The sequence below is a fragment of the Myotis myotis genome, unplaced genomic scaffold, assembly GCF_014108235.1.
Source record: "Myotis myotis isolate mMyoMyo1 unplaced genomic scaffold, mMyoMyo1.p scaffold_m19_p_5, whole genome shotgun sequence".
Lineage (NCBI taxonomy): Eukaryota > Metazoa > Chordata > Mammalia > Chiroptera > Vespertilionidae > Myotis > Myotis myotis.
The window spans coordinates 57,052,369-57,068,340 of record NW_023416357.1 but is presented as its reverse complement, the minus strand read 5'-3'; the positions used below and the strand labels follow the sequence as shown (position 1 = coordinate 57,068,340).

The window sequence follows — 15,972 nt, the reverse complement described above, 5'->3', positions numbered from 1 at the left end:
AGGTACTATTTTTGTGAAAATAAAAATAAGAATATTGGATTGCTCTATAGCAGTTGGTAGTTAATGGACTGGTGTGGTAATTCCTGCAGAAGGTAATTAGCATGTTGGTAATATAAATTACTTTATTATTCTCTTAACCTTCTCTAGTTCTGTTGTAATAATTTTATTGAATAGCAGGACAAGAGAGAATCATTCCTGAAAAAGAATTCTTAGAAGTCATTTGGTTTGATCTACTTTGACCTAATAAAGAAATAAACTTAGTTTAGCATTCAGCATTCATACTTGGTTTACTCCATAGTCATATTCATTATCCTGTAAGTCAACGGTTCTCAACCTGTGGGTCGCCTAAGACCATCCTGCATATCAGATATTTACATTACGATTCATAACAGTAGCAACATTACAGTTATGAAGTAGCAACGAAAATAATTTTATGGTTGGGTCACAACATGAGGAACTGTATTTAAAGGGCCAGAAGGTTGAGAACCACTGCTTTAAGTTTTATTATCTTATTCTGACATGCCACTTCCTTCCCCAAAAACATGAAAAATAAAATTTAAATGTGAGTTGTTTTTTAATGCTTACTCTGTTAATATTCTGGAATTCATTAGGTTGCCAACTTTTCAAACATGGATGAGGATGACATTGAGTTGGAACCTGAACGAAGTTCAAAGAATTGGGAAGAAATCATTCCAGAAGATCAAAGAAGACGATTAGAAGAGGAAGAAAGACAAAAAGAACTTGAAGAAATTTATATGCTTCCAAGAATGAGAAACTGTGCTAAGCAGGTGACTTTTTAATTTTAAAGATATTTTTATAATGAAAGAATATTCGCATCTGTATTGATATTTTTTCTGTTAATGAGAGATATTGGTCTATAGTTTCATGTAATATCTTCATCTGATTTGATAATGCTTGCTTCATAAACTAAGTTGAAGAGTGTTCCCTCCCCTGCTATTTTTGGAAAGAGTTGTGTAAATTGTTAATATTTCTTAATTAAATGTTTGGTAGTATTTTTCAGGGAAACTAGGCCTGGAGTTTTCTTTGTTAGAAGATTTTTTTTTTTTTAATATATTTCATTGATTTTTTTACAGAGAGGAAGGGAAAGGGATAGAGAGTTTGAAACATTAATGAGAGAGAAACATCAATCAGCTGCCTCCTGCACACCCCCTACTGGGGATGTGCCCACAACCAAGGTACATGGCCTTGACCGGAATCAAACCTGGGACCCTTCAATCTGCAGGCTGACCTCTATCCACTGAGCCAAAACAGTTAGGGCATTTGTTAGAAGAATTTTAAACTAACTTCAGTTTCTTTTCTAAATATGAATTCAGAATATCTTTTTCTTAAGTGAATTTGGTAGTGTGTTTCTTTCAAGAGATTGGTCCATTTTATCCAATTTGTTGAATTTATGGGCATAAAGTTATTCTTAATATCCTTTGTTATCCTTCTAGTGTCTACAAGATATTTACTGATTCCCCTCTCTTCTTAATACTGCTAAATTTTTTTTATGATCATTCTAGTTAGAGGTTTATTTATCTTTTCAAAGGACTACCTTTTGGTATATTGATTTTCTGTTTTAAATTTTATTGATTTCTGCTCTTTATTATGTATCCTTTCTTTTTCCTTTAATTTGCTCTTTTTTTCTGTCTTAAGATGTAAGCTTAGACCATTGCATCAAGACTTTCCTTTCCTAAAGTTAGGTTTTAATGCTACAAGTTTCCCCTAAGTACTGCTTTTCTGAATCTCTAAATTTTGATATCTGGTATATTTTCATTTATTCATAATATTTTCTTCCCCTTGTGACTTCCTCTTTAACCCATTGGTTTCTTTTTTAGAAGTATGTTGTTTAATTTCTAAATATTTGGGAAATTTTCCAAGTATCTTTTGTTAATAATTTCTAGTTTAATTCTGTCATGGCCAAAGAGCATTCCCTGTATGGTTTGACGTTTTAAAAATTTGTTGATTATTTTGTGCCCTAAACGAAGAAAATAGACAGGTTTTTAGATAATGGTAACAGTGCCATACTAAACTATTTTGAATCCTGCTGTAAAAGGAAAAAACCGTAATATAGATTTTTTTGCATTAATTTTTTTTTTTTTTAATATATTTTATTGAGTTTTTACAGAGAGGAAAGGAGAGAGATAGAGAGTTAGAAACATCGATGAGAGAGACACATCGATCAGCTGCCTCCTGCACACTCCCCACTGGGGATGTGCCCGCAACCAAGGTACATGCCCTTGACCGGAATCGAACCTGGGACCTTTCAGTCCGTAGGCCGACCGACGCTCTATCCACTGAGCCAAACCGGTTTCGGCAACTTTTGTTTTTTAGGCTATATCATTATAATATAGTTGTCTTTATTACTGAGGTTTTTTTGGTGCCTCCTTAAGTTTTGAGGCAAATGAGAGACTTGCCTCACCCTAGTCCTTGTCCTGCTACTCTTCTCCCAAGGTAGGGTTTTTTTGTTTTCTTGTCCTACAACTATATTAGGTCTTCTCCTGTGCACTCAGTTCAGTAGCTGAGATGGGTCTGTATTTCCTGCCTATATTCTGAAAGATGACCGCTTCCTTTCTTCATGGCTGCACCACAAAATCAAGTTTTCTCTAATTTCCCTCATGAGCATGAGATGTAGGTTTGTGGAAAAGTGCTTGAGAGTGGGTACAGGTTCTCCTTTTGTCTTTGGTTCCCAGGGATTCTATGCTTTCAAGGCAGCCCACATTCAGCCTTTAGTAAATTTTTAAGTTCCTCTTACCTGCCTTTATAGTACTTGATGTCTACCATTCACGTTCTTCCCAAGTGAGCCAGTATTTGAGCCTCATCTCTTCTTACAGGCTGCTATATTTCCTTATATTTGAGACTGTTAGGTTGCCTTGTGATTTTTATGTGTTTAAGAAAAGTGATTTTTTTAAATTAGATTTTAGAGATTATGATTTTTGTTGTGGTAGGAGCAACCTACCAACTTTATACATCCCACGCAGATATGGAGCCAAATAATGTGTTTGGCCTATAAGTGACCATGTTTGTAGTTTCTTGTTTGTGTTTATTTCTTCAAACCCTATAATGGTTTCCTTTTACAGTGGATGGGAAGCATAGCATTATATTAGATCTTATGAAAGGAGGTTAGAACAGTAAAAACTAAATGCCCATTCTTAACTTTCAGTAAGCCTTTAGCATATTAAAGGTATTCAAAATATATACTGAGACTTTGGAAAAATGCTCAAGACTTACCGAAAATATGCTTTGGTATATTTGTTAAAGAACTAATGGATATTTAGCTATTTTTATGTGGGTTCAACTGGCATTTTTTTTCTTTTAAGTATCTGATCAACCTAATTAGAATACTAATAAGTAGATACTTAGGAAAACAGATAAAAATGACACATAATCTGTCCACCCAGAGGTAATCACTAATAATATAATATTATGGTATACATAATTCCAATATTTTTCATACATATCTGCCAAATTTAATTGGAGTATTAATTTGGAAGTTGCTTTCTTTCCTTTGACAGTATATAATGAGTGTTATTCTACAATACAATTTTTTTTTTTAATCCTGACTTGAGAATATGTTTTTATTGATTTGAGAGAGAGGGAGAAACATGATGTGAGAGAGAAACATCAATCAGTTGCCTCTCCTGTATGTGCCCCAACTGGGGACTGAAACCATAACCTTTTGGGCCACAGGATGGTGCTCTAGCTAACTGAGCCACCCAGCCAGAGCTGTCCTACAACTATATTAGGTCTTCTTCTGTGCACTCAGTTCAGTAGCCGAGATGGGTCTGTATTTCCTGCCTATATTCTGAAAGGTGACCGCTCCCTTTCTTCATGGCTGCACCACAAAATCAAGTTTTCTCTAACTTCCCTCATGAGCATGAGATGGCTTTCTTAAACTTGTATAGGTTACTTGTCCAGTCTCTTTGATGAACATTTAGATTGTTTGCTATTAAAAAAAGAAATCTATGCTGTAAATGACTTTATTGGCCAATGTTTCCTCACATTTCTGATCTCAGGAAATATGCCTGGGAATGATGTTGCTGGGTCAGCAGAATGATAATTTTCAAGGCTTGTAATGCAATATTGCTAAATTGCCTTCTGTCCCAAGTTTAAATACCCAGAAGAAGTATATTACTATTCATTTTTCTATCCCATTATACTAATATTAGCTATTATTGCTTAGTTGGTATTGGTCAAATTGATGGATTGATAAAAGAATTTCATTTTATTGTTACTTCTCATTTTTAAAAAGTGTTACCAATGAGTTTGTATGATTTTATGCTTATATTATTTGATTAATTGCTTGGTAATAACTTTTCTCATTTTTACAAAAGGACAGTGGGTGTTTTCCTTTAGATTTATCAGAATGCGTTACATATTAAAGTTATTAATAACTGTCATCAACATGCTGTATTTTTCTGTTTGCTTTTTAAAAGTTTTTTTATAGAATATTTTTGATTTATAGAAAAACATTTGAAGTTATAAAATTCTGTCAGTCTTGTACAATTTTCTTTGCCCTAAGTTTGGGTAAATTTTTGTTTTCAAATTCCAGATTAGTTTCAATGGAAGTGAAGGGAGGCGCAGTAGAAGCAGGAGATATTCTGGATCTGATAGTGATTCAATCTCAGAAAGGAAAAGGCCGAAGAAACGTGGAAGACCACGGACTATCCCTCGAGAGAATATTAAAGGATTTAGTGATGCAGAAATTCGGCGGTAAGATGATGTGACACCATTTTACTTCACTTTATTTTTATTAGAGGGTGAAACTAAAATACAGAAATCCCAACATTTCAAAGATGAAGGTGAAAGTGTTAGAGGAAGCAAATATATGAAATTGTTTAGGAATTGGGTGGGTTCTGCTTTTGTGAGTTCATTATAACTATGAGAAAAAAATGTTTGGCATCTAATCTTTGCATATTATTTATTTATTGTTAGTATATTTAGACTGTTACATTCTTTTGGTTTTATTAATGTGGTTCAGAACAGTGGCCTTTTTGAATAATGAATGTATATTTCAATACATTAGACTTATTTAATAAAAATTCTTATTGCACTTCTGACTCCCAACATTACTATTTTTATGTGGGGATAATTTAGTTCCATATTTTTCTAGTTTTTTAATTCTGAAGTAATTTGCTCTTTGAAAGTAACCATGTTAAGGGTATTTCTGTTATGTCCAAGTAGGAATTGAGGTAAGAATGGGTAGTAAGATAAATTGTAGTTTTCTTTCAAAATACATTTATGTGTATATACAGATATACTTAAGGGGAATAAGATAAATTTACTTTTGTTTATGTAATAATTTTGCTTATGAAATTTGTAAAAAGGTTGTTCATTATTGTATTTTGAGAGTTTGTTTCTTTCAAGCCATTGTAACTCTTTTCTTTTACATCATAGACCTGACCGATAAAGTTCTTCCTCATTCTTTCTACCAGAAAATTAAATATGTTATTAGATTTTATTAAGGGTATTTTATGACCACCTGATTTGCTGGACTTTCTGTCTTTAGTTGAAGAGGCATTTCAACTTTTCCTGGATATTTTTCCTCATCCATCAACCACTTGGGTAGCTTTGTTCTTAAGTAAAATTTTTATTTTCCATTGTTGGTATAATACCCTACATCTGAATTAAAGCTATTTTCAGTAAATTTTATCAACACTTGGAATGTTAGGAGGTGCAATATGATTGCTAATTCTGGAGACACTTCCTGTGGTAGCCTTGAACCTTATTTTGTCTTGTGAAAAAAAATAAAGTAATTTCTAAAATAAAATTTAGCTTCTATTGTTTTATTTATACTGGTTTCTAAACATCATCCTGGGTGTTAATTTCTTGTCTTACTTGGTATGTTTTAATGTTTTAACATTTTGGTTTCTAGCATAGTTTATTCATTTTTGTCAGTAACTACCTTGAATTAATTTGTATTCTAAGAAGTATTTTCTTTTTTCTACATATTTATAAATTTATCTATTTTTAATGGGTAGTGAAGCCTGCATTTAAATCAAACAATTATTTTCTGCTAGGTTTATCAAGAGTTACAAGAAATTTGGTGGCCCTCTAGAAAGGTAAATACATCTGTTATTCTCATAGAATCATAGTATGTTTTATGTTCTTGTCAGGGTTATTTGTTTATACTAATATTCAGTTTAGGTACTTTGTTAAACTTGCTTTTAAAAGATATTTGCAAAGTTAATCTGTAGAAAGTAAAATTCAAGTATAGTTTTGAAAAATGTTTTACTGTCATCCTTAATTCTTTCTAGTCTCTAAAATTTTACCTGCCAATAAAGTTTTCTATAAAATGCCTTTCATTTTTGTAATTCTAAGGTACTTTCAAAGGCTTTATCATTTTTTAAATGAGAAACTTATAAACTAGCAGATTCATTCTTAAGAAAACTGTGTTGCTAACCTAGTCACCTGACCTGTTTTATTTTCCCTTACTAGGGAAATTTTCTTGTTTTCCTAAATACAGCTTCCTCTTACACAAACAATTAAAATCAAATTGTCAAGACAGGTTTTTTTGTTATTGTTGTTATCAGTTAATTTTAGTCACATTGTCTGTGATTTGGATATTCTTTGTTCTTTGTTATGGTAAACCCATTGTCTGGATATAGACTGGCAAAGACTCAAATTGGTTTAAAAAAATTTTTTCTCTACACAACTCCTTAAAATATATTTTCTTTTTTATCTTGAGATGACTTGCATACAATACAATAAAAGACTTGTATAATTATTTTATATGATGAAAAAACTTTGAACATTAATAATCATATCTACTCAGTGCATAGTAATTACAAACTATAGAACATTACTCTTATAATGTCTTTTTCATTTATCATTATTACAATCCTTAAGCACTTCTTTTGAATTTAAGATCTGGTCAGTTATAAAAAGGTTTTGTAGAATTCTATATAATAGAAGCATAATATGCAAATCGACTGAATGGTGGAAAAGTGGTAGCTATGACACGCACTGACCACCAGGGGGCAGACGCTCAATGCAGGAGCTGCCCCCTGGTGATCAGTGCGCTCCCACAGGGGAAGTGCCCCTCAGCCAGAAACTGGGCTCATGGCTGGCGAGCCCAGCAGCAGTGGCGGGAGCCTCTTCCATCTCTGAGGCAGCACTAAGGAGCATCGAGCTGGGCTCAGGGCTGGTGAGCGCAGCGGTGGTGGCAGGAGCCTCTCCCCCCTCCACTGCAGGTGGGCGGTAAGGAGCAAGGGGTCCCAGACTGTGAGAGGGCGCAGGCCAGGCTAAGGGATCCCCCCACACCCCCCTAGTGCACGAACCTAGTTATTACATAATCTTCAAATTTAAAGCATACCACTTGTTCTGTAATGAATTGGTTTACTTTATTATTATCCTTGAATATATAGACGAATTGTTTCCCCATCAGATCTTCCTGGTTTTTATGTATCTTATGCCAATTATATGAACTAAAATTTGTAGAGCATGCAATAGTATGATTTGTAGAACTTGAGGTGAAATTTAGTCTGTGTGTTTACTTGAAAATTGTATTATTTTATTACAGATTGGATGCAATAGCTCGAGATGCTGAATTAGTTGATAAGTCAGAAACAGATCTCAGACGACTAGGAGAATTGGTGCATAATGGTTGCATTAAAGCTTTAAAGGATAATTCTTCAGGAACAGAACGGACAGGTAATATTAAAATGAGAGTGATTTAAAGAGGGGTAAATGGGACTTTTAAAATACGCTTTTATTGAGTTAGGTATTATATCTTGTTAGCTTTTCATCAGTCTTAAAAGTATTAGCTAGGTAATAGGAAATGGGGAGCAGAATTCTATTATTGAAGGCAATACAATCTATCTGCCTGATACAGTCTAACTGGAAGGTAATGTCAGGAATTACTGTTAGTTGTACTATAATTTTAGCATACATGACTGAAAAGATATCTTAAGAATACATATGTAATATTGGTTTGGGGCATACTTAACTTCATTATGCTTGTTTTACAGTTCATACACTAAATAAAAATATTTAGATAAGATTTAGTAATCAGATGTACTGAAAAAAAAAAAATCATACCGGAAATCTTATTGAGAAATTATTGATCCTATCAATAGATTGATGTACCTTCTGCAGTAGATAAAACACTTAAGTACATGAAATGCTTTTTATGAATCTACATCTCCTATATTTTAGTCACTAATATGTACTAAGAAATCTTGTAGTGAAATTTAAGGTTTGCCAGCAAGTCCCCCCCAAAACATAATACTAATAAGTACATCTAAGTAATACTTATTAAAATAAATAATAGCATACATTGCTTTTTTATTTTGTAGTTCTATATTTTATACTTCTTTTACTCTTTCTTAAAAAAATTAAGGTGGTAGGCTTGGAAAAGTAAAGGGTCCAACATTCCGAATATCAGGAGTACAAGTGAATGCCAAGCTAGTCATCTCCCATGAAGAAGAATTAATACCATTGCACAAATCCATTCCTTCAGATCCAGAAGAAAGAAAGCAGTGAGTTCCTTACTTTTTCCATTGTAAAGTATTTCTTGTTACTCAATAATTTGGATATGAATGTAAGTTAAAATGTTTTTTTATGTCATTGGCTAGTTTGACTGAAATGTTTTTGAACATAAAATTAAATTTTGAATGATTCAGATATGTTCTTAACATGTTTTTAAAATTAATTTTTAATAAGGCAATTGTAAACTTGACATTGGTTATTAACTTGAATGCTAGGTATACTATCCCATGCCATACAAAGGCTGCTCATTTTGATATAGACTGGGGCAAAGAAGATGATTCCAATTTGTTAATTGGCATATATGAATATGGATATGGAAGCTGGGAAATGATTAAAATGGATCCTGACCTCAGTCTAACACACAAGGTACTTAAATATTTCTTCATTCTGATGTTGAATTTAATTTTGCTTTTAAATTATGTTAGAACCCGGTTGGTGTGGCTTAATGATTGAACATTGACCTATGAGCCCGAAGGTCATGGTTCGATGCCTGGTCAGGGCACATGCCTGGGTTGCAGGCTCGATCATTGATGTTTCTATCGCTCTCTCCCTCTCTCTTCCTCTCTCAAATAATGCAAAAAAATGTTTTAAATTATGTTAGAAATTAACTCAACTAGGTGTCAGGAAAAAAAGGCTCTAGATCAGTGGTTCTCAACCTGTGGGTCGCGACCCCTTTGGCAGTCGAACAACCCTTTCACAGGAGTCGCCTAAGACCATCCTGCATATCAGATATTTACGTTACGATTCATAACAGTAGCAACATTACAGTTATGAAGTAGCAACAAAAATAATTTTATGGTTGGGTCACAACATGAGGAACTGTATTTAAAGGGCCAGAAGGTTGAGAACCACTGCTCTAGATGGTTGTGTGACCTTGGCTTCTTTGGAATCTGGTTTTCATGAAGGGATTTCATGAATTTAAGTATTCTCCAAGATTTTGCTTCACCTCTAAAATTATATTTTTGTTAGGACATTTTCCTTTAGGTTAAAAGTAAATCTTTCATTCCATGATTAACTAGATTATTCATGGGCAGAAAAAGATTCTGAAATCTTTTATATGTTTGTATTGTCAAACCATGTTTAGGATTTTTGATGATTTGATATTACCACATTAACGAAATCATTTCTTTGCTTAGAATGGAAACCACTGAAAGCATTGCCTTATTCTTATCACTTAAGTTCCTTTTTTATATTTTACTTCTTCACAGACAAATGAGAATCTTGAAATACTAGAAATTTGCCATTTGCTACTTTGAAGCAAAACTAGAGTCCAACTGTAAAAGTTTCTTCACAGTGCCTGTTGTGGGTCATCTTCTGGATAGATGATACCTTGTATTCTAGGAAGTTTTGTGTACTTTATAGATCATATATTATAATGAGAAAGGAAGGAAACCTAAGAATACCATAATCTATACTAATAAAAGGGTAATATGCTAATTAGGGCAGACATCTTCCGGACATCCTTCCCGACAAACCCGCAGCAGCTGCCTGAGACTTAGGCAAGCCGCGGATGGCGGCTGCCGCTGCCAGGGCCGGCCCAAGACTCAGGCAAGCCATGGTGCCTGCGAGGGCCAAGGCTCAGGCAGCCCTGGCAGCTGGCAGTGGCTGCAGCAGAGGTGTGATGGGTGTGTTGCCTTCCCCTGATCGGCTGGTTGTCTCCCACAGAGGACATCCCCTGAGGGCTCCCAGACTGTGAGAGGGAACAGGCCAGTCTGAGGGGGACCCTTCCCCCTCCTAGTGCACAAGTTTTCGTGCACCGGGCCTCTAGTGTTTAATAACACTGGGTGCTAAATATACTATTGTATATTTGAAAGAACTTTTTAACCTCACACTGTGTATTCTCATTTTGAAGAGGGATTTTTTTCTCCCATTGTGTATTTTTAAAAAATTCTTCCCCAGGGAAACTAATCTTTACTGTGTTATAGATATTAAAAAATGTATTTTTCATTCTAAGTTTATTCCTAAATATTGAAAGAATTATAATTTGTTAGTGAATTGTATATATTTAAAAAATGAATAAGCACTTTTTAGCTTTAAATTTTTTCATCTTATGAAAAGCAAACTGAAAAAATTAATTGCTTTTCAGATTCTTCCAGATGACCCTGATAAAAAACCACAAGCAAAACAGTTGCAGACTCGGGCAGACTACCTCATCAAATTACTTAGTAGAGATCTTGCCAAAAAAGAAGCTCAAAGACTTTCTGGTGCAGTAAGTTAAAATTCAGATGCTAAAGAGCAGTTTACTTTTAAGACAAGTCTAGCTTACTGGTTGCCTTAGACTAGCAATTTTCAACCCTTTTCATTTCATGACAAACATAAACTAACTAGGGGCCCAATGCACAAGTTCGTGCACCTTGAAAGGAACTGTGGGCCATGAGGCTATGATAGGCACAGGGGTGGGTGTCGGCCCATCCTCCATGCTCCCACCGGGCCCCTCCCACAGTGGCCCTCAGTCCCCTGTCTGCCGGCCGCCCTGCTCCTGCCGCTCCCACAGGCTGACAGTGCCGGCCCCACTTGCACCCTCTGAAGGCATGGAGCAATTGGAGCTGGTGCCAGCAGTGGATGCAAGCAGGGCCGGTGCCATCAGCAGGTGTGAGCAGTAGCTGCTGCCCTGATTGCCCCTCAGGAGCAGGAGAAAGTGGAGAAGCCCTCAGGTGATCAGGGCCGTCAGTCGGTGTGAGTGGGCCTGGCGCTGGCACTGGCAGTGGGTGTGAGCGACAGCTTCAGCACTGGCATTGGGTGCGAGTGGGGCCATTACTGGCAGTGGATGTGAGAGGCGGCTGCCGGCCCCGATCTCCCCTCAGGAGCAGGGGGAGGTAGAGAAGCCCTGAGGGGCGATTGGGGCCGGCAGTGGGTGTGAGTGGCAGCTCTGGTACTGGTAGCAGGTGCAAGCACCGGGTGGGACTGGCGCATGGGAGCAAAGAATTTTCAGTAACCACCTGAGGTTTGCCCTGATGTCAGCGACCAGTGCCCTGCTTTGGTCTGGCACCGCCACTCACCTCCACCATCCCACCGTGGCTGACACCCGCCATGTTCCATGCACACTCCCTGGTGGTCAGCACACATCGTAGTGTATGGTTGTTCTGGTTGTTCCGCCGTTCTATTTGCACATTAGCATTTTATTATATAGGATTGCTAAAAAATATACTTTGTGCTGATCTGACAAAAAATTAGGTATAATTTTTATTCATTCACACCAGACAGCTATTGTTATGCTGGCTGTTGTCATTTTTATATCTGACAATCTAAGGAAAAAGAGTTAAGTGCCCATGACTACATAGTCTAGTATTGCATATTTTAAAAATTCTTGTAGCATACCAGTGTGTCTCTTGCAGCACACCAGTATGCCACTGTACGCCGGCTGAAAACCGCTGCCCTAGACAGACATCTGTGGTTAATATGAACTTACAAGTATATTTTCCCATGATTTAGTAGTGTCACTTGAATATGGTAATATTTTGCCTTAAATTATCTCAGCATTCATGTTAACACTAATGAGTCATGTCTTTCAGAAGTGAGATCACATTTTTTCTTTAGTATTTAGAGAGGGAGTGGGGGCAACTTGTTTAGAATGGAGTTCTTTTTGAAAGGTTAGGCCTCCATTACTGTGTTATTTGTAGACATTGGAAAGCTTAAGGAGTAGCATTAAAGATCACTGAGCTTATTTATGAGAGCCTCCAAAAAAGTAGGAAGAAGACACTAGAAGAGGTGATTGGAACTATAGAAATCTTTAAAAATTACTTATGACCACAATGTCATAATTACATACGTACCATTGAAAATAATTTCTAATGCTACTCTGGTAGCATTGAATTTAGTTGAAGATAATAACTTAGGATGGGAAAAACCCTCCTTCTGTTTCTCTTCTTCATTTTTATTAAGTTATATGACGTTTGTTGACTTTCTAAGCTTGGTATATAGCTTTTTACCAACAGGCTAAGGATTGAGTAAAACTATTCATTTATTTAGCCTTTTTGATTCAGTATTTAAGAAGCTTTTTTTATAAATGGAATTTATGGAATTGGTTAGAATAAAAATAATTATTTTTAGGGAGGTTCAAAGAGGAGAAAAGCAAGAGCTAAGAAGAATAAATCCATGAAGTCTATAAAGGTGAAAGAGGAAGTAAAGAGTGATTCTTCTCCTCTGCTCTCAGAAAAGTCCGATGAAGATGATAAGGTAAGAATGTGTTTTAGAAAAGCAACCATTAAATAGAAAGGAACATGGCATATTTTGGTATGTTTTACATTTAAAATTTGAACTAAGACCTGAAATTTTATTTTATTTTTTAGTAGTGAAATTTTCTTTAAAAAATAGCTTATTATGCAGTCTCATTTACAGAACAGTATTTCACCTATCCAATAGAATATCATATATCACTAGAGAGATAGAGCAAAGGTTCTTCCTTTGCAAACATTGAGTGAGGTTCTGTCTCCTTTAATTTTATTACGAATTTTGAATGGGACTGGCTTACATTAGTTTTTATAGGAAGGTAAATATTGCATGTGTCATTATTGGATTCTGGATTATTTTTCAGAATCTGCATACATGCAATCCTAGTCATGCAAAGAAAAGAAATTTAATCTTTGTCAAGATTTGGTTAGTAATACATTGGCCACACTTGCACTTTCTAGGATAAGGTCACTTCTTTGAAACATCCAAATAAAAAAATTAAAACAGAAAGAGACAGTGAAGAAAAACCTGAGCCAGATGTTTTTATAAAGAAGGAACCAGAAGAAAAGAGGGAAGCAAAAGAAAAGGAAAATAAAAGAGAACTTAAAAGGGAGATAGAAGAAAAAGAGAATAAGAAAGATATAAAGCAAAAAGATTTTAAAGAAAAGAGAGAAAAGAAAGTAAAAGAAGCTATAGAAGCTATGCAGAAAGAAAAAGACATAAAGGAAGAAAAGGTATGCAAATCATAATGTAAAATTTAGAAAGTTACACAATCAGCTTATTTATATTTTAGGAGCATAAATTGCCTATCAGCCTACGTTAGCCTCAATAACCAAGTTCAATTCCTGTGGGTATCTTGTAGAAGAGAAAAATAGGTTTGAATCCTTTTTAAAATTCCTTACCTATAGGGTAACATTACAGAGTAACCTTATTTATTTATTTATTTTTGTTTTCTCCAAATAAAATTGGGGAAAGATAAAATAGATAGGGATATTAAAAGTGAATAAACAGTTGTTTTTGGAAGTGTTAATCATTTTACCTTTGTTATTGTTGGGTTTTTATTTTTGCTTTTTCTTTAGTTGAGCGAATCAAAATCTGATAGCAAGGAAAGATCCAAGAAATCTTCAGTGTCTGATCCTCTAGTTCATATTACTGCAAGTGGTGAACCAGTTCCCATATCCGAAGAATCCGAAGAACTGGATCAGAAGACATTCAGCATTGTAAGTAGTATACCAGCAGTCACCAAATGGTGAACCGCGGACCACTAGTGGTCTGTGAGGTCCAAAAGGTTGGCGACCGCTCTAGTAGACTGTTATTAGTAATAATCCATATAACATTTAAATTGCAGTTTTATTCTTTGCTGCTTTTAATTTAAAAATGTCTTTGAATTTGTTGCTACTGCAACTCAGGTTGTAAAAACAATATATTTGAAAGGTAATTTAAATTTAGAATCAATTTGGAAGAACTTTAATAAATGAAGAACTCGAAGGAGAGGCATTTAAGGACTACTTAGAATGAACTTCTCCAAGGATAGAATTTGTAGAATTTAAACCATTTAATTTCTGAACCTGTAACCTATATGATACTGATTCTTATCTATAGTGAAGTAGTAGCTTCTTTTTTAGTATTTTAGGAAGTATAATAAAAACAAAAAGTGAACATTTAAAAAAATATACAAAATACAAGCCCTAATGTTTTATTACTAGGTTCAGTAGATAAAAATTGCCCTGTCAAATTGATACAAAGCAGAGGTTCTCAACCTGTGGGTCGCGACCCCTTTGGCAGTCGAACAACCCTTTCACAGGGGTCGCCTAAGACCATCCTGCATATCAGATATTTACATTACGATTCATAACAATAGCAACATTACAGTTATCAAGTAGCAACGAAAATAATTTTATGGTTGGGTCACAACATGAGGAACTGTATTTAAAGGGCCAGAAGGTTGAGAACCACTGATAAAAAGGTTTCTAGCCAGCACCGGTTTGGCTCAGTGGATAGAGCATCGGCTTGCGGACTGCGGGGTCCCGGGTTTGATTCCGGTCAAGGGCATGTGCCTTGGTTGCGGGCACATCCCCAGTGGGGGGTGTGCAGGAGGCAGCTGATCGATGTTTTTCTCTCATCGATGTTTCTAGCTCTCTGTTCCTCTCCCTTCCTCTCTGTGAAAAATCAATAAAATATAAAAAAAAAAAAAAAGGTTTCTAAAATTTCTGTGCCTATCCCCTGGAACCAAGTGCAGGTTCATAGACTTCACTTGGAGTAACACTGGTCTAAAATACATTGGTTTTATATGCTACCATGCTTTTCATCATTCTGTGTTTAAGCCTGCTTAGAATGGTTTTCTCCAGTGTAAAAAGTACCATTTTTACAAAAGATAAGTAAAATACAAAGTTATTACTCTCACAAAGACTGATAATGAAAGCCTTGCTTTCCAAAGAATCTGAGGGGGAAAACCCTGGCATCTAAGAGCTGTGAGGTGATATTTAATAGTTACTTTAGCATTAAACAGTGCTATATTTACTGATGTAAATATAATTGAAAGAAGATCTTTGTTGAATATATGTTTAATACATGTATTTATGTTTTTATTTTCCACTTTGAAAGTGTAAAGAAAGAATGAGGCCTGTCAAAGCAGCTTTGAAACAACTTGATAGGCCTGAGAAAGGCCTTTCAGAAAGAGAACAACTAGAGCATACTAGACAGTGTTTAATAAAAATTGGTGACCATATCACAGAATGTCTGAAAGAATATACAAATCCTGAACAAATCAAGCATTGGAGAAAGTAAGTAATGTACTTTTTAGGAAGTGTTATATTTGTGGGTATGTAATAATCTGTTTCTTATATTTCAATTTATTTTTCTATTTTTGAAATTTAGTAACTAATGTTTAGAGAGGTAACTTGAGGATGATTATTTTTACTATTTTCCCTTTAAAGCTTTTTTATTCGTGAGTGATCAATTAATTATGCATCATGATAATCATACTTGGTATTTCTGCCTTAAATAAAAAATAACAAAAGCTGTTTCATTAAAATTTAGATTGCGTTTTATTTTTTAAAATCTTCAGAATTCACTAGATTATTCTCAAGAGTATCTTTAGAAATTGGTGTGCCAAACAAATTTATTATCATTTAAGTATACTTAGCAATTTGTCTTTGGATACGAGTATAACACCTTGTAAAAATTAATATCCTCAAGCAATGTAAAATGGAGAATCCTCCTTTATTTTAGAAGCAGTAGCAACACAGTTGATCTTAAAATTGTAAAACTGAACTGCTATATTATTATACAAATCACGTAATGATTACCAGA

General features: G+C 35.0%; 1 protein-coding gene across 7 annotated transcripts in view; it reads left to right on the top strand.

Annotated features, from left to right (window-relative positions):
* Positions 1-15,972, top strand: part of CHD1 (chromodomain helicase DNA binding protein 1) — a 77,349-nt gene that overhangs the window by 48,401 nt on the left and 12,976 nt on the right. For 3 of the 7 annotated variants that reach the window (XM_036309749.1, XM_036309746.1, XM_036309744.1), the window contains 11 exons: positions 612-788; positions 4,553-4,713; positions 6,021-6,062; positions 7,523-7,653; positions 8,342-8,480; positions 8,706-8,856; positions 10,577-10,699; positions 12,541-12,666; positions 13,122-13,394; positions 13,740-13,880; positions 15,265-15,443. In XM_036309749.1, the coding sequence (XP_036165642.1) occupies positions 612-788; positions 4,553-4,713; positions 6,021-6,062; positions 7,523-7,653; positions 8,342-8,480; positions 8,706-8,856; positions 10,577-10,699; positions 12,541-12,666; positions 13,122-13,394; positions 13,740-13,880; positions 15,265-15,443 (1,643 nt within the window). The remainder of the gene's footprint in view (positions 1-611; positions 789-4,552; positions 4,714-6,020; positions 6,063-7,522; positions 7,654-8,341; positions 8,481-8,705; positions 8,857-10,576; positions 10,700-12,540; positions 12,667-13,121; positions 13,395-13,739; positions 13,881-15,264; positions 15,444-15,972) is intronic. The other 4 variants (XM_036309748.1, XM_036309751.1, XM_036309745.1 and 1 more) reach the window with 3 other exon arrangements.